At 49.5% G+C, this 23008-nt stretch overlaps 1 protein-coding gene across 1 annotated transcript in view; it reads left to right on the top strand.

Moving 5' to 3' along the window:
• Positions 1-3140: 3140 nt before the first annotated feature.
• LOC122377674 (blood vessel epicardial substance-like) overlaps positions 3141-23008 on the top strand; it is a 32831-nt gene continuing 12963 nt past the window's right edge. Inside the window, exons 1-2 of the mRNA XM_043357986.1 lie at positions 3141-3330; positions 21604-22149. Coding sequence (XP_043213921.1) covers positions 21626-22149 — 524 coding nt within the window. The 5' untranslated portion in view covers positions 3141-3330; positions 21604-21625. The remainder of the gene's footprint in view (positions 3331-21603; positions 22150-23008) is intronic.

The raw sequence follows: 23008 nt of genomic DNA, 5'->3' as shown, positions 1-23008 counted from the left end.
TTATACTCAATTATGACGTCATAACTTAACAGATTCACGTCATATATTTAGTGCTTGACATCCAAATGATAGCTTACATATGACAGAGAAGGTATGCAAAGTTTTATGAAGTTTGCTTCACTAGTTGTGGAATAACAAGCAAAAAACTTTTGCGGAAAGGCCGCTGGCCTCTCGCTGGAGCGTTTCCGACCAGTGTGCGCCGGTGAGGGCCCTCACAGTCGCCTTTGTAGGGGCCCTCAGAGAAATAGGTGTGGGGCTATTACAGGCGGGTGTGGAGCTCCCAGAGAGCTCCCAGAGCCCCCTAACCCAGCCAGCAATTTGGTTCGGCGCAGGTCCGTTTTGCCCCGGCAACTCCGACATGCCAGACTCGGGCCGGTATAAAAGGAACGCCGTCAGAGCCGGGGTTTGGGTCGATACGGCTCTATTCCGGTTAGCCAGTCTTGGCCGTAGCGCTCCCGGGTTGGTATGGTTCCGGACCGCCAAGTCTGGCTCAAGTCCGGCTCCCTGCCACGGCTCAAGTCCGGCTCCCTTACGACCAGTCCGGCTGCCTCATAGCTGCTCTGGCTTACTGTGGCTGAAGTACGGTGGAGGTACGGCACGGCTGATGCGGCATAAGTCCGGCTGTGGTGCGGGCGAGCTCCGGGATCGTGTCAGCTCCAGTAGAGCCCCAGACCTTGCCCGCACTTTAGCCGGAGCAAATGCCTGAGCTATCCAGAGTAAAACCAGCTACGGCCAAGGCCAAATTTGCTGGCTGGGAATAGGCCGGTTAGGACCCCCAGAGTCCGGCAAGTGGCCCTCCGAGGCCGGTAAGGGGCCCTCAGAGGCTGTCTTGGGCCCTTATGGAGATCTTATTGTTGATACTTGTGGGCCCATGAGGTGTTTTTAACGAGCCCTGTGGGGCCCTTCTGAGTCCAAATATGGTCAACATGGACCCTTATCGGCCAATTGGCGCCGCAGGGCCCCTCAGGCCCGAATAACCCGAGGGGACCCTGAACCTGATGGGGGGGGGGGGCACGTGCCTCACGGGCCCACCTGGCTACGCCACTGAGGAAAATCGTAAACCTGTAAACATCCAAATGCGATCACCTTTCATTTTTTCAGCGATTATTGTGATCGTCTTATTACTGCCAGAGCATCGTAGCTACCGTTGTCTCCGCGCAATGTCCGCCCCTGCGGACCGCAGCGACTGCTGCACCGGTGCTAATCGCCGTCATCGGTTTCTGTCACCTTTTAACAGAGGTGCCGGGGCTGCTGCCATACTGCCGGCAAATATACGACTTATTTCGGAAAGATGTTTATGTAATAAGGTAGCCAAGTACTAGGGCGAGCGGAAAGATTTTCAAGAAGAACGTTCTGCCCTTGGGAAATATTAGTGGAAATCTCGGCATTATCAGTATTCAGTACCTTATGGGGATAACCAACCCTATACGGTTGTGCCCCATGGCAAAGCTGCAATCTTTCACCCGGTGCAGGGGTTGAGCACCCCCAACCATTTTGAAAAATCGACACCCCTGCGAACACCCTTACCAAAGTGGTTCAACGACAGAGTGACTGCGGTGAAGTTTGTAGACGTATTACAGACATGAAACGAAAATTGAGACTATATAATGCGTGTGCACCGCTGCTTGCACAAGGAAAAGGTCAAGGAGGCTGAAGAGAGAAGAAGTGTGCTTCACAAAATATTGTTGTTACTACCTTGAACTGAGAACGGGATTTGTAACTATTATGCAAAATGAATAAAATTAAGAATTGCATGTGGGAGGCATCTAACTATGCCATATTGTGGAGCAGGCCCATAAAAAATTTCCATCGGTCTTTCCAACTCTTTCTGTCTCTCTGTCCCCCCCTCTCTCTCTCTCTCTCTCTCTCTCTCTCTCTCTCTCTCTCTCTCTCTCTCTCTCTCTCTCTCTCTCTCTCTCTCTCTCTCTCTCTCACCCTAATTTGCTCTCACCACGGGCAACGGTGAGGGACCAATTCATTCCACCAGCCGCTCTAGTGGGAGCTGGCTGTCAACAGTGGTGGGGGAGGCGGGTTATTGCAGCCGTCCTAAATCACCAGCACGTGCAGGGCCGTAATATCCACCGGTAGCCGCCTCGGACACACGCTCCCACCCTCTTCCTCACTCCCATACTCTTTCCTGATTCTGTCGCCTGTCTTCTCTTCCCATAGCTGGCAGACTTCTATTATATTTATTCCTCGTTTCCGCCTATTTGTCGGTCATTTCACTTAGGTGTGCCTTGACTATGCATTGTTTCGCTGCATTGAAAGCATTCGTTTCCAATTTTCAGCTATTTTCTGATGTTTTTTTTCATAAAGTTTAACTGGGTGTGAATTAGTTAAAGTCGTCCATCCATCCATTTAGAGCGACTTGAGATATTGATTTTCTGTCCAGGCTGGCGCAAGCAGCTTACAATTCCGCAGAATATCGCGAGAACACTTAAGCGCTAATAATTGAGTTGGCTGTTGTTGAAAGCCTAACGAACTTGAATGAAAAGTCTTTTAGCTCGCGTCTGACGAAAACAACTTAAATGATTTTGATTGTGTTGCCCTTTATTCGAGGACTAAGTGAACGCAATAACATAAACAACCCTGCGCGCACCTGGCTTTGAGACGAAACAAAAACAAAACTTGAAAACACGCATCAATAAATTTGCGAGCCACTCACCACAACTATGACTAGTAATAATCAAAACTCTGCGCATCGGAACTCGGAGGTATTTCTATTTGCTTTTCAGTGTATATCGAAAGAAAACATGAGTAAATTTTATGAGTCACTCCCTATTGCTGACATTACACCGGAGTCCGCTGACTTCAGGAGACGCATTGTGGGCCAGGTGGCGTTTCGTCACCGCCCTCCTATGTCTCCATCCATCACGTGTCCTGTTCCCTCCTGTCCGGTGTCGACACTAACGTCTGTGTCTCTATCTGACACGATGTCCTGTCCGGTCCCCGACACACGCACACGCCTGTCCCCACGCCCCGCCGCCCCTCAGCTCGTCACCGGAGGCGCAGGCAGCATCGCCTCCAGGCTCGCGGCGGTACAGATTCCTCCCGGCGCCGCTCCCACACCTCTTCAGTCACGACCCGCCGCTCGCGTCGGGCCGTCGGCGGCGGTCGGTCGTCGTCGGTGCCGACGTTACGCAGTCGTGGTCGACGCGAGCCGGCGATCGAAGCACTCCGTCGGGGCGGCAGGTGCGGCAGGCCGGGAGAGGAGCCAGTGAGACGCGCACGCCGAGCGCCGTGCAGAGAGTGAACTGGGCGTGGCGTGGCTGAGAGTGGGAGCGCCGCACCGGCCGACCAGCTAGCCCAGGAGCCCGCCGCCGCCGTCAGGTGAGTTTGTCACTGCGATTGCCATCAGGTGGGTGTGCCAGCCGCGCCGGCGGGCCAGTTGGATCGAGATGGCACGGCGCCAGACCCAAAGGTAGGCCGCATGGCACCCCGACACCGCCTGCCGGCTCGAAACATCGCGACTGCCCCCGGGGCGGCGCGGCGGCGGTATGGCCAAGTCGTGTCGCCAGCCTGGAATGGCACCCATGACGCCCATTAGGTGTCGAGAGTTCCCGAGAATTGTGTGAGAGAGGAGGGAGTTTCATGGAATTCACAGACACAAAGACACAAAGAGACGGCGGAGAACCGAGACAAGGTGGTTTGCAATTATTGCAAGGTGGTACAAGGGCTGTGTGAGAGGTCGAGTCAACACCGCGTGTGCCTGTGGGAATTGCCTATAGGTAAGACTGAGAGTGAAAGAAAGAGAGAGAGAGAGAGAGAGAGAGAGAGAGAGAGAGAGAGAGAGAGAGAGAGAGAGAGAGAGAGAGAGAGAGAGAGAGAGAGAGAGAGAGAGAGAGAGAGAGAGAGAGAGAGAGAGAGATTCCAGACAGCACTTCCTCCTTTCTGGATAGGTCATCGCATGTCATCGTATGTGGCGCTCAGTGTTCGCGAGTGTTCAAACAATTAACATTTTTCTTGTTCTTTTCGTTAGGCTATGATTGCACTCGAGGATGACGTGTCATATAAATTATGAGCTCCTTGACAAAGGAAGTCTCCTTTGTCTCACTATCAGCGTCAGGGCTATCCTTTTCCGGCTGGTGTCTGGAGCTGGCTGTGGCCGCTTTGTTCTCAGCACTTAACGGCACTGGACGCTCAATAGGACGCCTGTTGAGCAGCGTCTTTTATTTTGGTTAACAAACAATAGTCAGCGAATATTCTACATTATACAACGGTTGAAGGCAGAAGCTGAGGGATATCTGAGTCTCCATACCTGTGTAGGCATTTATTATGTCTGCGTCATAAGCCTCAGTTTATATCATTCATAAAATATCCAATGAACGTACGTTTCATACAGTTACCGACAATTCAGTGGTTAGTAGCTTATATCATTTGATAGATGCTTGATGCCACCTATAGCTGCTGAAGAATAGTTTCAAACTGCTCTTATTATCGTACACATAAACATTCCCTCAATTTACATGTTCCGTTATCACAAAGAAGATATACAAATATGAAATAAACATATGAAAATATTCAAATGACCAACCTATTTTCACCTCTTCTCCCGTCTCCTACATAAGCTCCTAATTATCTTCCTCCATTATGAGCAGATTAACGCGCTTTCTGGGTAGTTTCTGTGAATAGTGTTCTATGAATGGGAAATGGATCCTATTTACCACGTTATCTCAGCCCCTAAGAAGGTAACCTGGGGTCAAGGGGTCAATAACTGCCTTCCTGATATACATACATACGGCATGCGGTGCTCTAAACTGTATTCATGAATCGTGCCAATGTTCACAGACACTCTAAAAGTTTTGTACAATTGAGTTACTTTAGTGACTTAACCCTCGCATGTGTGCGGCGTTTGCCAGCTTCTAATGTGTAGGGGGGGGGGTCGGTTGGACCCCCCCCCCCTTGCCGTTTGGCCCCTGATCGAGCTAGAGCTTCGCGGAAAAAACGAGCGTGTTGCCCGTGACGAGAGGAAGCCGATGATACCCAATTTTAAGGTCCTAGGTCATTGGTTGACCTTCCAGGTCAGGTCAATGACCCAAAGTCGGGAAAATCGGGACCTGTTAGAAAGTCGTAAAGCGTGGCTGCTAAGGGGTTTTTCGGGGTGCTGATCACGAATATCGTGTTAGTTTTGATCACAGATGATGTCTTGAAGCATTTAGACCAGGTCGGGTCAGGTCAGGTCAGGTCAACCAGTAGGCGTCGTGACGGGTATTCGTAGTACGTGTCAACCGCCTCTGACAGCTTCGTAACATGTTACGAAGTCACCAAAACTACTTCGTAAATGTTCAAATGGTTGCTAAATTCGAAATCAGCTCCAAAAACTAGCCTAGAAACATGTAAAACTCGAAAAAGTGACCCGAGGTCACCCGAGGTCACCAAAGGTCAATGACCTGACCTGACCTTCAGGTGACCTTGACACACACGGGAGTAACATCAAATCACATGTTTGAACGTTTGAAACCACGAAAAGCTTGCAAACACGCGGCTAGTGCGAGCCGACATACGCGAAATCGCGATTCCGGCCAAACATGGTCTCGGAAAAGAGGTCACAGGTCAAAGGTCATTGGGGTCAGGGTCATGAAATTTTCAGGGTAGGTGTAAAATTGATCAATGCGAGGGTACTGAAAGTTTCGTCGCGATCGGCCGCTTTTTACGCGAGTTATTCGCGAAAAACCATGGGGGGGGTCCATCCGACCCCCCCTACACATGCGAGGGTTAACCCTCGCCCCGTTGGGGGGCCATTTTGGCCCCTCTGTGTTTTTTCCTGAATAGCAAGAAAACGGCGGCGCGCAGCGCCGTCAAATTTTTAGTACCTTCCCGGGCATCAATTTGACACCTTCACACCAAATTTCAAGTCTTAGGTCACCTTAGCTCAGGAGTTATTGAGGTCAAACTGAGGTCATGTCCGAGCAAAAATGAGCAAAAAACATGCAATCTTGAAACGCTAGCCAAATCTACAGTTATCAAGCAATTTCAAAGTTCTTCATATGGTCTAGTAGACAAAAAGCGGCGCTACAAAACTGCTATCTCGGATTTTCAAAATTTTGGGTTTTTGACCCAAAAAAAATTCAAAAAATAGATGTTTTTAGAAAAACTTTGAAAAAAAAAATCCAAAAATTTTCCGAATTTCGAAAAAACGGAATATATGCGATAGTCCCTGCGCTCTTCTATTTACATACCAAATTTCAGATCGATATCTCGTTTTTTGGCCAAGTTATAGCGAAAAAAACTGTTCAAAAATGATGACGTCAAATTTTTGAACTCAATTTTTAGCGATTCTAGACCACGTACGGCAAAACAAAGACCACCATTGAACTCCCAGTGACGAGCTGCATCGATTCGATACCCATTTTATGCAAAAATATTAAGTTTGAAATTTGACCTAATTTGACCTGACCTTGACCTGACCTTGACCTGACCTTGACCAAAACGTGACCTAAGCTGGCCCCAAAGGCTGTTTGACCCACATAATCGCATTTGTCATGTAAAATGGACCATAAAACATGTATCACACGACACTTTCATATTGTGACCCCCCCGTGACCTGACCTCTGTGACCTGACCTAGTATCAGTGACCTTAAATAGCAAAATATGTGTTTGAAGAACATTTCCCCATCAATGATTTTCAATGAAATGCATTTTACTCGATTTTACAACGCATTTCTTGAAATGCCTGTAAACGGTGAAAATTGGACCTTTGACCTGACCTGTGACGTCATCGGTTTGACCTAGGTCAATAAAATTGGGTCGCAAGGTAGTTCCTTGATAGGGCTATCCAACATCGTTTGCCGCTTGTCGCTAGGTTGCGTGGCTCTCGAGATCTTAGGGGGGGGGGCAAAATGCCCCCCCCCCCCCAACCGGGCGCGTTGCTCAGCAGAGCCCAACGGGGCGCGGGTTAAGATCACTATAAATAGCATTTGGTTCACCGAGCGTCATGTGCATGGACTTACCGATCTGGCCATGAACGCATGGAGCATGCCAAGGAAAGCTCTTAGTTAAATGCTCGGATTGAGTATCGGTGGTACGGAAATGTCTCCAAGTAGATTGAGTCTGTCACTGTGGTGATGCAATCACTCAGAAGAGACAGTCGATTGGAGTGACATCTAAATTTGGCGTCTTTTCCCGGGACCTACATGAGTTGGCACTTAATTCTACATCCCAACATAGCATGTTGAACTCCGGATACACCAGCCGAAATGAAAATGGGATAGTTTTGTCGAACCTGCTAAAGCTATCCATGCTATTGCTTTCAACAGGTAATGTTTTCTTTGAAACTGGCAACCGTCCTTGTCTAGGTAACGCATGGTAATTGATATTGACCTTCCTTTGTGTGCGTTTTTTCTGTAGTACTTTTTTCTATTCTGAGACATATTTTTGCATATATTTTTGCAAAGCACTCCTTTTGTTTTCTGTTGCGGTATAAATAAAATATTGGAAACCATAACTATTTTTCCATGAGATGTGATGAGTATTATACGTCATGTAAGTACCGTCTCTCGGCGGCTCGTCTGCCACAGAGTGTATTGGGAGGTTGGCCCCGATTGACCCGATTGATACCATCAGGAGACGATTGCTACTGACCGTCTCATATCGCCGACCTCTGAGACTTTGAAGAACGTAGTCGGCTCAACATTGGTTAAAATGCGACTCCTCAGAACATCTCTATGTAGAGAGACGTTCAAGTATTCTACAGCAGTGATATTGACAGCATGGTTCTTTCAGATCGCACGAAGAAAGAAAGAAAGAAAAAGAGAGAGAGAGGAGAGAGAAAGAGAGAGACAGAGACAGAGACAGAGACATAGAGACAGAGAGAGATAGAGAGAGAAAGAAAGATAGGGAGAGGTAGAGAGATAGAGAGAGGGAGAGGGAGAGGGAGAGGGAGAGGGAGAGGGAGAGGGAGAGAGAGAAAAGAGAGAGAGAGAGAGAGAGAGAGAGAGAGAGAGAGAGAGAGAGAGGGAGAGAGCACAAAAAGTAACGATCATTGATCATAGTGTGATGAAAATCGATTGGGTCTAATGAAAAGTCAGCACTTCCTGGAAGTTTCCGGAAGATTAATAATCCCGGTACACATATCTCATCTCTGACTCTGCCCGACGACGTCTCCACGACCTAGGATCGACCAAACCTTTCCAGGCCCGGCCGGAGGGCTACACGTGCATACTCCTGAGGGATACACGCCTCCTGGGCAGTCTCACTGCACTTTGTTAATGCTACATAGAGGGAGTTTAACGGATGCGTCTCATTGCAGGCGAAGCACTTTTGGTGCTTGCTACTCAAGTACCACAGCACGCGTTTTATAGCACTATGGCTGTCCGTGAGAATCTTCTATAGCACGGACGTTTGCTGCCTGGAGGCCGCTCCGGGCGTGTCTAACTACCACTGGCCGTGTCGCACTGCCCGCTGGGGACCTTTCTTTCTCTCTCTGAGCAACTCGTCTGATGGTGACACGGACAGATGTATCGGCACGCCGCGGAACGGTCCGTGCTGCTGCGGGTGGCACGTGCGGTTGCCCACAGTGAGGCCGGGGGTCGGACGCGGTAATTGTATGTGCGCGGTATGCGACGGTCGGCGACGGTGCAGCGTCGGCGGCGACGCGTGATTGGACCATCGGCGGGCGACCGGCCGTCGATGAGCGCTATCGATCGACGTCCTATCGGCGCGCCTCATCTGGCGGCCGTTTACCGCCTGACGGCTCCCCAGGTCACCGAAGCCGCCTGAGGGCTCACTAGGTCACCAGAGCCCGCCGGAGGGATCCCCAGTTCACCGGAGCCGCCTTAGGGCTCACAAGGTCACTGGAGCCGCCTGACGGCTCCCCAGGTCACTGGGCGTCGAAGGGCTCCCAGGTCACTGGAGCCGCCTGAGGGCTCACCAGGTCACTGGAGCTGCTACCCAAGTGTTCCCCAGGTCGCCGTTTACCGCCTGACGGCTCCCCAGGTCACTGGGCGTCGAAGGGCTCCCAGGTCACTGGAGCCGCCTGAGGGCTCACCAGGTCACTAGATGCTACCCGAGGGCTCTTCAGGTCCCCGTTTACCACCTGAGGGCTCACCAGGTCACCGGAGCTGCCTGAAGCTCCCCAGATCATTGGGTGCCGAAGAAGGGCTTCTCAGGTCACTGGAAACTGCCTGACGGCTCCCCAGGTTACTAGAGCCGCCATATGACTCCCCAAGTCACTGGAGCTGCCTGAAGGCTCACCAGGTCACTGAAGACTGTCCGAGGGCTCCCAGATCACTGAAGTTCGAATAAGGGCTCCCAGGTCACTGTAGAGGCTTCCTAAGGGCCCCATAATGCAACAGAGGTTCCCTGGGGTGTCTGGGTCAACGGAAGTCTTCTGAAGGCTCCCGAGTCAGCAGAGGTTCCCCGACGGACCTCTGGGTCAATAGAAGTCAACTGAGCGGCGTCGGGTTACCTGAAGCTGCCTGAGGGATAACCAGGTCAACAGAGTCTGCATGAGGACTCTGAGACAAAGGGCATTCCGGTCATTGCAGTCCTCCTAAGGCCTACAGGTCACCAGAGACGTCCGAAGGCCATCAAATAATGAGAGCGGTGTTTCAGATCATCATGCCACTGTAAAACAATTGAATGAAGCCCACGCCTTTGATGCTCATTGAAGACGTTAGAAATTATAATTACTAAACGAATATCGGTTTCACTACTCTAATCGAAGTGATTTGATACTTGGAAGCACCCCTGGGTGTAATGGAAAAATCACGTTTAATCTTTCTATCAGGTTATAGCTGATGGCCCCATCGCTTTTGTCATTGACTTAGGTGATTAGCCTGGATTTCCCCTATTCACCTGATTGATGAGCCTGGATCTCTCCCTGAACTCAAAACCAAGAGAAGAAGGATGCTCGTTTGGATTTTGTTGCGTTCAGGACCTTCCTGACCTTCTCCATTCACCTGACCCCCCCCCCCCCCCCTCCTTTCATGGTCACTGTTTGAGTGTCTGTTTCAAGGCTATAGAACTCTGACCTCTTTCACGCACGGCAAAGGTCCTCAGTGCCGATCTCCCTCTACTCTCCACGTGGAGGATACTCCGGACCATTTGGGACCTGGGGACCACTCAAAAGAACTAACAAGACGGGTCAAATTCGCAAAGCCTTTTTATTGCCCGATCGTTACCTGGGCAATTCTACCAACCGCTGAGTGTTCGGGCCCGCCCTGTAAAAGACCTGCCCAGTATCAGATGGTAGGTATATTGGACTACTTCTTTGTTCGACGCTAGCCTGCCAAGCAGCAATGTTCGTACCACGAACAATGGAAAAAAAGCCGGCACGATCCAACATTATTCCGAGGGCGTCCGTGTGCCACAGCTCCCCAACGTTTGCTATTCCTCAGGGGAAGAGGAAGTCTTCCTTGTCTTTATCCTCCTTTCATAGAAGAGACCAGCAGACGAAACTAAAAATATTACTAGATCTGTAAAATATTTTAATTACGCATCATCGAAGGGGTACATTACCCCGAAAAGATTGAAGTACAATACAAATAACTCTTTTAAATATGTTTATCATTGCATGATAATGTTGTCTGCATGAATACTCGACTTTAATCATTGTTTCATTACCAAGGTATCCAATCCAACTACCTTTTGTGCTATTGGAACTGGAAGCAAATAAAACATATTTAAATATACCAGAAGATATAAGCCGTTTTCACGACGGCCATCTGGTACACATTTGGTGCACATCTGGCGCAGATTAGGTGCGGATTTGGTCCAATTAGGTTCAGGGTGTCTCTTAGTAGCTATCAGCTAGGGTTGCACTAATTGGTTATATGCCTGCTTTGTAGTATTATCAGAGAGCATCATTGATTAAAAGACTGTAATACTGTAATAAATTCATAAAATGAAGATATTTGCTGTAAAAGAGATTAGGTGCAGATTTAACCCTCGCCCGGCGAGGGGGGGTTGATGCAACCCCCTCCTAAGGGTTTTCGCAAATAACGTAAAAACGGCGGCGCGAAGTGCCGCCAAATTTGGCATACCCTCTTAGGCAACCTTTTGGCACCTTCCCTGAAAATTTCAGGTCTCTGCCGTTTCAGGTCATTCATTTTGAGTTATTATAGTTGCAGATTTGGTCAAATTAGGTGCATTCGCCGGATAGCCCGTCGTGAAAATGGCTATTATGTTGACGCATATATTCTGCAGGGACAGCTCACATGTGTCGAGAATCAAAATATAATCTGACAAGCTTGAAACATATACCAATACCAGTAAGCTCTCCTAATCATTCTCTCATTTTCGCCCGTTATTTCGATTGCATTACGTGACCCAAACTGTTAAAAAGCATTTTGATTTGCTGTCTCGCTCGCTTTCGGTAAAACATGCTGTAACTGAGACTGAGCGGTAACTGAGCTTGGAATTCTGCTCTCCGGTATGTAAACTGCCTGATGACGCTAAATCAAACAAACCCGATCGGTGCTGTCGACAGAATAGCTTTGTTCTTTTAGTGGATGCCATTTCATGCTGGCTGTGCAACATGGTGTTCAATTTCCAGCCTTTGTAAACAGCAGCAGAGAACGTTACTTCGATTCTAGCTTTACGTGTGACCAAAGATTCAACGACCCTGCTTAACCCTCGCCCGCACATGCCATTTTCCCATCCTAGAACGCACATGGGGGGGGGGGGGGGTTGCCACCCCCCGCGCCATTTCGTTCCTGTTGGAGATAGAGCTTAGCAGTAAAGACCAAAAAGATTCTTTGGGAAGAGACGAATCCAATGATACCCAGTTTTACCTTCTCAGGTCAGTCATTGACCTTCCAGGTCAGGTCAAACTAAAAAATGTTGCTGTTTTGGGTCACCGTTGGATATCAAGTGTGCTGCTTATCAAATACCGATGACGATGCTGTTTTCTGGTGCCAAGCCAGCTAGAACCTCTTTGTCACACTACCCGACCAGAATTTTGCTGCTGAGGTCATTTCAGGTCAAGTTAGGTCAAGGTCAATTATATGTGTTTGTATGTCTGTGTGTGTCTGTGTGTATACTGATGTGTGCACCGATTGTTTTTGGGTCCATATTACATGAAATCATGATCTGAGAAGCTTTTACCAAAAATGCAGTCAAAAAACTTCAAAAAAAGTAAACTCAGCTTGCCTAAAACGCAATTATCTTAGGTGACCTAGGTTGACCTTGACCCTGACCTTGACCCCTGTACATCGTCGAACAACATGTTCCATGATAGGTAGGAGGTAAGACTGGCAAAAAAGGCCGAAATCAGGGTGTCAAAAGCTCATAAGGCCCATGGCAAACGCAAGATGTTGAGAATTGGCCATTTGGGTCATGACATGACCTGAAAAACAAGGTCATATCTCCAAAACCAAAAATCACAGAAACTTGAAATTTTCAGTGGACATCAAGAAAGGATAGAGGAGCAGCTATACGAAAAATCAGCCTTCTAGCTCTAAAAATGTGGAGTGCAGAGCAGAAAGACTACCTGGGGGGGTGGCAACCACCCCCCCCCCCCATGTGCGGGCGAGGGTTAACAGCTGTCTGCTTCCCTGTCTGTTTTCTGTGAGTTTCTCGGTGTTTCCTCGACCTGTGTCGCGGCCGGAAGGATATTACGTCAGCGGATATTTATATCTGGCTGCTGCGCACTACCTCCTGCTTCGGACGGCATCGTTACGCCGTTCGAGGGTCTCACTAGAGCGTCAGCGGCGCCGCCGTCTGGCGCAGTCGCCTCCACCCCGGCTGCCGCGCCCGTGTAATCGATTTAGCCGCGCCGAAGCCGGAGTCGCCCCAGTCGATTTAGCTGGTGCCGCTGAAGCCGGAGCCGCTCGTTGCCTGACGACCTGTGGCTGTGGGCCTGTCCGGTGTTCCCGTTCCCCCGACTGGTCGAGCCTTGCAGCACGGTGACATATCGTCGTCCGGTAATAGAGGGCTTATCCTCGGCGGTGCAACGGCAGCCGTCAGACAAAGGCGACGAGAAAAATGGTGTATTCCAACACCACTGAAATGGGACAATATGCAACTCCTGAGAAAAATGACATAAGCTGAGAGTGCTGGGACCAAATGACGAACTCGACTGATCTTACTATCTAAAGGCCAACAATGGTTGGAAGTGCACGCAGGCCAGAAAAAAATAAAAACCGAAACTTCAATTCCATGTAGTTATGTAATTGTGCAATGTGCACTTACATAGTGAACTGTTTACCCGAATAACTTGCCCAGGCGTAGGGCATGCCAGGGTGGCATGCGGTATTCAAAACATGGGGAATGTTGATGGTATCTCGTAAATGTGATTGATTAGAGCTGTTTTGGTTTCATTAATTTACATATGTTGGTGAAATGCTATTTCGAACCGTAAACACTAGTTGCGCTAACCATTCTGGAATAATCAGCCTTATTTGCTACTAACTGCGGCGCTTAGCTGTAGGCGTAAGAGATTGACGTTAAACTTCGTCGGACTTAGAAACCCCATTACGAAACAGTCAACATTTTTCGCGGCACATAGCGCGCCGGGCAGCCACAATCGCTCAAGCTGGTCGTTTCCATAATCTCCGGGAGAAGAGTTCTGGGCGAACCTCTGGATTATTGACGGCGTAGTTCTACTCCGAACTGGGCTGAATATCAAATGGAGACCAAGTTCAAATAATGGCCACCTCTTTAGGATGCGTTTATGGTTTTCTGAAAAGTATTAATTAAATGAGAAGAGGATATAAACTGAAATTTCATAGCGTCATGTCGGTATGTTTTGCAAGTGTGCCTTCCACTTACTCCCTATCTTAGCTACAGCTTTGACACGCTTCCGCTGCCAGAAGCCAGACTGCAGTGCCGCTGTCGTTGTCTGTCACCGGTCAGCAACTGTTGCCAAACGCGCCGCGGTTAACTAATGGCTCGACAGCCGGATCACATCAGTTAATACTAACACGAGTTACAGAGTCGTGTGTCACCGTCGGTTGATGACAAAGACAATGTTGTCTGTTTATCAAACCATGGGCTGACATGGACTGAACACTTGCACTGACCGAAAGACCCTATACACAAACCACACAATACGGCAAGGAAACAACATAAGGCAATAATGACTGTGGTAGTAGGGACTACATCCCTGAAGGAATGTAGTCCCTAGGAATGTCTGGCCGAGACTATCGCTTCTCACATCAGGGCGGTGTCCAATATCTATTTTATTGAACATCGTCCAGTGGTCATCTGGACATGACTGGTATTCCTATTTGAAGCTTTCCGAAGAGGAAATGAAGTCCTCTCGCCTCCTATGCCGGCTATTACAGCCACTGGCGGTATCTATAATAGCACTATTAGTCCTGCTATGGCCATCTATAGGTATGTCCGATCGGAACCTTTTCAGGCGTGATGGCCTCCAAACGAATAGTTATACCATCTAATAACTAGTCTGTATGGAGTCATTTCACTTTGCTATAGTAATTGACATATTTCTAGGGGATGAAATTCAGCTCTGATGTAATGCTTTGTTTTATTCGAATGTTCGGACCTCACCAGTTTCTATACAATATTTGATCTGATTTCCTTTACTCTTTTCCTAAAACGAAGGAACCATTCCAAGTTGCGTTAACAATAAAAATTTTTAATCACTGCAGCGCTCACTTTTTCTATAGATGAATAGTAGGCGGGTTTTTGACCATGGAATTAAGAATCCTTGCTTGTAAATGTGGATTGTGAGCCGGGTTTCTCGCAAGATATCCATTAAATATCTTTAATAATGCACATGGCAGATACGTCAACAAAGACAGCTGTTCTACTACTTTTTAATTATTCGTGCCAACCCCAGAACAGCCTGAAAACGAGACCTAAAATCAGCCCCCTGTGGTACTGTGTGGGTTAAGTGCATTTATCATATGTAAATTGTTATATAGGACGCATCTACATATTAAGAGTATGATACGTGAATTGTTATTACTTTACAAGACATCTGCTGTCGGTGTGATGAAGTCCTATAACTAATAACTATACTAATGAACAGTGGCGGCGGAATAGGGGGTGCAGGGGGTGCAGCTGCACCCCCATCGACAAACATGGGGGTGCAAACATATCTTTTTGCACCCCCAAAATCCGTGCAAGGGGCCCGTCGCACCATCCAATACATTTTCTCCTGAAAACCAGTGATCGAGAAATGAACACTGATGTGGAATCATCCGGGATGTCCAATTATGGTTAGGAGCGCCCCATGCTAGTCTTTGGGGCCCCCACACCGACTAGAAGTGTTCCGAGCCGCGTTTGGTGCTCCATGCGCCATGCGGCATCTGAGGGCCCCCACGACGGCCTCAGAGGGCCCTTTTATGACGATCTCTGAGGGCTCCCACGACGACCTCTGTCCCCTGGGGCCCTACAACGGCCACTTAGGGCCCTCATGACGACCGCTGAGGGTCCCACAGAGACTCTAGGGCCCCAAGGAGACTCCAGAGGCCACGCTGGCCTCTGAGGGCCCTATGACGGCCTCTGAGGGCCCTATGACGGCACGGCCTCTGAGGGCCCTTACGATCTCTGAGGGCTCTCACGACGACCTCTGTCACCTGGGGCCCTATAACGACCACTAAGGGCCCTCATGACGACCGCTGAGGGTTCCACAGGACTCCAGGGGCCCCCACTGGCCTCTGAGGGCCCTCGTGACGGCCCTAGACCCAACTCAAGTCTGAGGGCCCATTTGGCTTCAGACGGACCAGCGACTGCCTCCGAGGGCCCCAACACAACCAGGCTGCAGGGGCTATGCTGGCATCTGAGGGCCCTGCAACGGTCTATTGAGGGCCCTAACGATGGCCTCTAGTGGTCTTACCAAGGCCTATGAGAGCCCTGCAAAGGTATCTGGGGGCCCATGAAGACCCTCACTATGGCCAAGGACCCTCATGACGACCTCTAATGATCCTCTCGAAGGCTTCTAAGGGCCCTCACAACAACTTCTGAGGACCCAAGGATGGTCCCTGAGGGGCTGAGGGCCCTGACGACGACCTCTCTGGGCACTCATAATGGTCTCTAAGACCCAACGCAAGCTCCAAAGGCCCACGCTGGCGTCTGAGGGTTCAACGACGGCCTTTGAGGGCCTCGACGCAGGCAGGCTCCAGGGGCCATGCTGACCTCTGAGGGCCCTCTTGACGGCTTCTAGGGGCTAACGAAGGCTTCAAGGGCCAACGCTGGCCTCTGAAGAACCTTACGACGGCCTCGGAGGGTGTCACCTCAACGCAGGCAGGTGCCAGGAGACATGCTGGCCTCTGAGGGCCCCGCAGAGTTCAGATTCAGAGGACCCAACGACCTTTGTGGACCTTACGAAATACGAAGGTCTCCGAGAGCTCACGCAGGCTCCTGGAATTCCACACTGATTCTCAGGCCCCATGCCGGCTTGTTGCGGCACTTTATCTGCTCTTGGTGCCCCGTCGCTGGCCTCTGAGAGTCTCAATGTCGGAACTTATGGGGCCATGGGCCCTACACCGGCTTTTATGGCCCCTACATCGACTCTTGGGACTCATGACCCATGAAATGTGGGACTAAGCGGCTTCTAAGTCCTAAGAATCCCCATGCTGGTTCTAGTAGCCGCCAGCCGAATATTTGGGCTCACACGCGAGCTCCTGGGACCCCGTGCATATCCCAGGGGTCTACCTGCCTCTAAGATCCCACACATACTTTTGGGGCTCAAACGCTTGCCCCTGAAGGCCCCACTGAGACCCCTTTCCTCTATTCAGTCCTCCATACCGGCTCTTTAGGCTAAACATCGGCTCCTGTGGCCTCCATCCCGGCTTTGGAGGGCCTCCATACAGGCTTTTTTGGGGTCCGATGCCGGATTCTGAGAGCCCTCAAAAGACTTTCGAACCTATACACCTACAGAACGAGGCAAGCCGATCTATTCAGCCACCCCAACATACGCACTGAATCCGGTAGGCGGAGAATGTGTTACCGTGCACTGAAAACAATTTAACCCAAGGCCCGCGAGTAAACCGGTGTTTTGCAGGTACCCCTATCCGCAACCATTTTTAACCACCCTCCCAGGAGTACACTAAGGTCCCATTGCAGTGTAGTCGTCCCTGCTCTCAGCGGACTTGTTCGCTGACAGCGGTTATATCCGCTCAGAGCAAGTACGACTACACCGCAATGGGACCTAGCACTACTCCTGGGAGGGTGGTTAAAAATGGTTGCGGATAGGGGTACCCGTAAAACACCGGTTTACTCGCCAGCCTTGGGTTAAATTGTTTTCAGTGTGGCGTGACACTGCTCAACGGTATAGGGGCAGATCCCTGTGAGCCCGGGTTTCGTAGAGCTGTCAGAGCGGTCGTCGGATCTGTCGATCCTCAGTGATGATCGGAGTGAGTTGATGTATGAGTGGTATGCGTGTGGAACGTGAATGTGGCCTAAATTCGTCCTTTTTGTACTTGTAACTGACGTGAAAGAGTGAAAAGCCATGGTGAGTGGACTTCTTTTGAATAAATCTGAATTCTGAATTTTGAATTCTGAAACCTTTCAGCAACTTTCAAGGGACCGACCCTGATCGGAGGGCTCATTCAGCCTGGGGAGTCATGTAGGCCTCTGGAGGAGTCTCTATGTGGTCGGTTTCCAAGGGGCTTCTAAGCACGGTCTTCTTGGAACGGTCTCGTAGGGCCCTCAATGGTCCACTGCGGATCCAGAAAAGTGGTTTGAGACGCTGCAGTGCGGGTGGTGGCTAGACTAAAAGATTAGCCGATAAAAAAATAGCTGCATTTGCTTCTTAATGCTTTCATTATTTGAGATAGGTATGTACACTGCAATTTTAAACCTTTTACAGAACTTGTGTGTATGGGGATAATTTTCCAAAATCTTCGTTTTCCATAAATCAATAATAATCACTCAAAGAAAAAAATGAAGGGGGGGCCAAAACTTCCAGAGGGGCCCCTTGAGAAAACTTTGCACCCCCATCCAAAATTACCTTCCGCCGCCACTGCTAATGAAGTGACAAGTAGCACTTTATTTAGGTCACGGTAGCTGAACTGCCAGAACGCATCATGAAATCCATCCAATCGTGCAAATGGGCCTGTCTGCCAGCTCAGTGCAGCGAGATGGTTACCACCGTATTTTAGTTATAGTTGGTGATAAGTAAAACCATCGTTGGGGGAGGACAGACATAAGAAATCCCAGTAAATCTATCACATACTTGTTCTTGAAAGGATATTCTGCTATCATTTTAAAAAACTTCCTTCAATAGCATGTTTTCAGCAGTCTGTGTATGTACAATGACCTGAGCCTAATTCCTCAGTTCCTTGACGGTTACCACCTCACACTGCAGTCGCCAACTCGTCACCCAAGTGGCGTGAGGGGCAGGAAAGTCCGTGTTTGAGTAACTGACCCTTCAACTGACCCGGTCATTTAGAAACTGAGCGCTGACACAGCTCTAGCCCATCAGTCGTGGACACTGACGCGGATCCTACGCAAACAGTTACTAAGCCGTGAACACTGGCGCAGATCCTATCCTATCCCTCAGTCATGGACACCATGATGTGCAGCTCCTAACTCCTCCCTCAGTAGCTAACACGTCAGCAGCACCCCATATCTGTGCAGGCAGCGCTCCATCTTCCTGGCGTGGTCTGTCGATCCCAGCACTCGCGGTGCCCTCGATTCTGCGTAATATGATACCCGGGCAGTGGGCACAGCGAGTCCCCAGTGTGAATGGAGACATCGGATCCGGGAGCATGGAGACGGAGGGAGCGGGGAGGAGGGAGGGAGAGAGAGAGTGTGTGAGAGAGAGAGAGAGAGAGAGAGAGAGAGAGAGAGAGAGAGAGAGAGAGAGAGAGAGAGAGAGAGACAGACAGACAGACAGACAGACAGACAGACAGACAGACAGACAGACAGACAGACAGACAGACAGACAGACAGACAGACAGACAGACAGACAGACAGATAGACGGACAGACAGACAGACAGACAGACAGACAGACAGACAGACAGACAGGCAGGCAGACAGACAGAGACAGAAAAAGAGAGAGGGAAAGAGAGAGAGAGAGAGAGAGAGAGGGAGGGATAGGAGGGAGACAGACAGGCAGACGACAGACAGACAGACAGACAGACAGACAGACAGACAGACAGACAGACAGACAGAAACATTCAGACTGAGAAGGAAGGAACCCACAAGGCGGAGGGCGAAGACAAACTTATGTAGGTAATACATACATAGTCAAACTCCTCATTTTGCTCCATAACTGAAAGCACCAGGACAGTCTGAAAATTATTGTCATCAGAATCAAATGAAACCTTCAAACTGAAAATGGTGCTCGTTGCCAAGCTATGACAGCTGTTATGTCAAGTGCAATAACAGTGACGGCCAAAGCTGAACTAGATAATCAGTGGTTTCAGCTAGAACACCAAAGTGCTGTCAAAGCCACCTCAAATCAAAGCAAATGGTTGACCGATGTCGCAGAAAAAGCAGACATGAATATGCTAGAAATGGCTGCCTACTATTTTCGGCAGTTTAACACATACCAATGATGCATGGGCATGCCTTTAAACATTAGCTGTTGCTGCTGTTATTATTGCACACGAGTATCACCATGCAATATTATTTTTTCATTCCTTTCCTGGTAAAGAAGAAGCTGTTAACGTTATTGCTGTCTGCCATTGAAAATGGCGAATACGGGGACGATGCCCGCAATTCATAGTAACAATTGAAACTTTGACACATCCACTTCATTCAGCGTGCTGAATAATTGCAACGACAAAGTGTTTCATTTGGCCGATGCAAGTTAAATTATGCATTCATTAGAGTGAACTGTGGGTAACCGGTGGGCATACGCTAGGCATATGCATGACGAGACCTCAAACGTTATTAACCCTCGCCGTTCGAGGGGGGGTGGGTGCCGCAACCCCCCCATAAGTTTTTTCGCGATAGCTCCTAAAACGCAGGCGATAGAGAGCTGCAACCTGGCATACCTGACCTTTGATTCAAGCCAGATCTTTTGACACCAACCGCATTTTCTGGTCAGGTCAGGTCACTGACCTATGGCGTCATAGGTGAACCTCTGCACGGTTTTCAGACGTCGCAACTTCGCAACGCCCTCACTGCCAGAGGAGCTTTCCTAGGGAAATGAAACTTGCAGGACCTTGTATCCATTAGAAGTCTCACAACTTTTATATCTTGGATTTTTCCTAAAGGTCATATGCGGTCAGGTCATTTTCGTGACCTCATCATCATAAGTAAATTGGGAAAAAATGAAAACTTCTATTCTGGCGCCGGGAACGATCTTCAATTATCTCAAGCACATAGATAGTTGAATAGTTGAATCAAATGACGTCATAATGACGTCATTTATGACGTCATTAGGGTCATATTGGTTTTTCGTCAATAACTCCCGATCAAATTGAGCTAGCGAGTGAGTAAGGCCACCAATGCACTCAGGAAGACCTGCCGAATCGAATGATATGCGACATGACCTTCTTCGACCAATTTCGTGACCTAGGGGCGTTGACATGGCCGTGACCCGAGGTCAACAGCCTAGGTTGACCTCACCCAAACAAAATGTATATGATTCGACCCGTCTGAGCGAGGCGAACACGATGCTGCCAAAATCGCGGCTCTGCGGTCGTTTTTTGCGAAGTTATTCACCAAAAAACGGAACCGTACCTTGGGGCATCTGACCTGACCTCAAAGCTCACCGGTTGACCTAGGACCTTAAAACCGGGCATCAATCTTTACGTCTCGTAACGGCGCACACGCTCGTTTTTCTGGGACGCCCTAGCTCCACCAGGGGCGAAATGGCGAGAGGGTTCGTAACCCCCCTCGGCCGGCGCGTATGTAGAAAACCAATAGGTGTGGCGAGGGTTAATGAATGCCAGGATCTGATAAGAGTAGAACTGGCATTTCAGACTATTGTCAGTCCAGACAGGGCATTGATATGGGATTATCAAAATTATTTTTTTCTTGCATATTCTTTTCGCCAGACTTATAAGAAAAAGGGAAGGTAAATAGTATCACGATGACTGTGCTCCGAAAAATATGCATTGTCCATCCAAGCATCTTCTAAAAAATGTCAAATGTGTCCATCTGTTTGCTAATATTCAAGGGTAGGTTGTCATTGCGGTATGGTTTAAAGTTGATTAAGTTAGTATCTATTGTCGCAATGGCCACCACCTGCAATTGCATGCCATTACACATTAGCAATCGATAGGCAAATACATCCACACAAATTGAATGCGTGAACGAATCCCGGCTTCCTGTAGTTGTGTGATACACCCCGACGACTAAAATCAAATACAATACAAATGAGAAAAGGCACATAACATATACCGACTACATTCTGACGCACCATGCTACGACTGTCAAAATATGCAAGTGTAGCCCTTGATACATTGTAGTCCGAAATCAACTTTCTCCATCCAATCCGTGTTTCCCAAACGAGTGGAGACCTCGCGTGCGTACTTGCACTCCTGTTCCTAGATGGCGCTAGTGTCTGGCGCCTGAAGTTATGCTGTACCGCAGCACTCCATATGTGCTTGCGCTCCTGTTCATAGATGGCGCTAGTGGCTGGCGCCTGAAGTGATGCTGCACCGCAGCACTCCATACAACAGGCTCTGCCAGTTCCGCGGTGTCTATTTGTTCTGTTTGACGCTTAAAATGTGCCTCTTTTAGTTACGACAGACTATCATACGCTTATTTGACGCCCCGATTTCCCCTTTTTCAGGCGGCTAGGGCTTCTGTTCGCCATGAAGATGTCCCAGATAACCCAGCTGAGCGCGACCATCTCGCCGCTGCTCTCCACAACGGCGGACCCGGAGCTGGACGAGCCCAAGTGCGTCACCTGGCCGGCCGTGCACCAGAACCTGTTCCAGGTGGCCAACCTGTTCTACCTGGCGGCGTTCGTGGTGCCGCACACGTTCCGCGGCAGCGCGGCGGCCATGCGCGCGCTGCTCTGTCTCAGTCAGGTTCTGCTGGCCTGCTGGGCGGGCGGATACATCTGTGCACCGGATGCGCTCGGCTGGAGTTTGGCTCTTCTAGCCGCGAATCTGGTACACATTGGCCACGCGGGGTGGCTGGAGCGGCCCTCACCGGTGCCCGCACACCTGAAGGAGCTGCACCGTAAGCTGTTCGTGCCGCTGCGCGTGGATAACCGCGAGTTTGGGCAGCTGACGCGCGGTGCTGAGCACCACTCGCTGCCGGCGGCCCAAGCCTACGCCGTGGAGGCTGTCACGGCCACCACTGACCGGCTCTCCGTCCTGCTCACCGGAAAGTAAGTACGGGCTCTCACCTCACCACTAGCTAGCTTTCCCATAGTGCTTTCTACGAGTTTTATGTTGTTGGATTTAGATTGCACATGCTTTCTTATGTAAAAAGAATGCTTACCGAAAAACCTGTGTTCGAAGCAGCCAGCGCTGCAGATTTAGCATTTTTGAGTGCTATTGGAGGACAGGATTGAAGCAAAGCATATGACATAGAAAAGTAATGCAATGGCGTATGGAGTTTGTCAGTTTTCTAAATTTGCGTACAACACACTAGGTTCATGTTGATTTATTCAGCCCGTTCTGATGACTTTGCATTTAATTTCCCGCCCGTGAATGTTTAACCATTAACCAATAGCACGCCTGCACAAACAGCAGGAAGTTTGCTGTGGCTTTCGGAAATGAGCTTGATGAATGGAGCTCAGAAGTAGCACATATTTACACTCTCCAGTAGTTGATACAGCTATGGATCCCGCGTCCAGCATTCAGCTTATTACGGCGTCCAATGATTTCCGTGCCCACACTAATAACGTTGCGTCAGGGCGGTGGGTGTGTAAAAAGAAAAACATCCCTGAATGCCGTCAGCGAAGTGTGCCGGGGCAAATTGAACCCCATTGATGGTTGGTGGGCTGTTTGGAAGAAAGCGATCAATGGAGACGCTCAAAGGTCAGTGAAAGGTTAGGGCCTACAAGCACGGACACCCAAACACGACCAGCACATCTTCACTATCGATTTCTGACCCGAGTTCTCGAACATTCACGTACATCCGGCGGTCGGTGCGGACATTATACCGGGTCTGGAGCACGCTCGATGGATCGACCACGCTGCGCTCATAACCCGGCGACAAATGCCGCCCTCCCGGTCAGCTGT

This window comes from Amphibalanus amphitrite, unplaced genomic scaffold (assembly GCF_019059575.1).
Source record: "Amphibalanus amphitrite isolate SeventyFive unplaced genomic scaffold, NRLGWU_Aamphi_draft 000048F_arrow, whole genome shotgun sequence".
NCBI lineage: Eukaryota > Metazoa > Arthropoda > Thecostraca > Balanomorpha > Balanidae > Amphibalanus > Amphibalanus amphitrite.
This window is presented reverse-complemented; position numbering and strand designations above follow the sequence as displayed.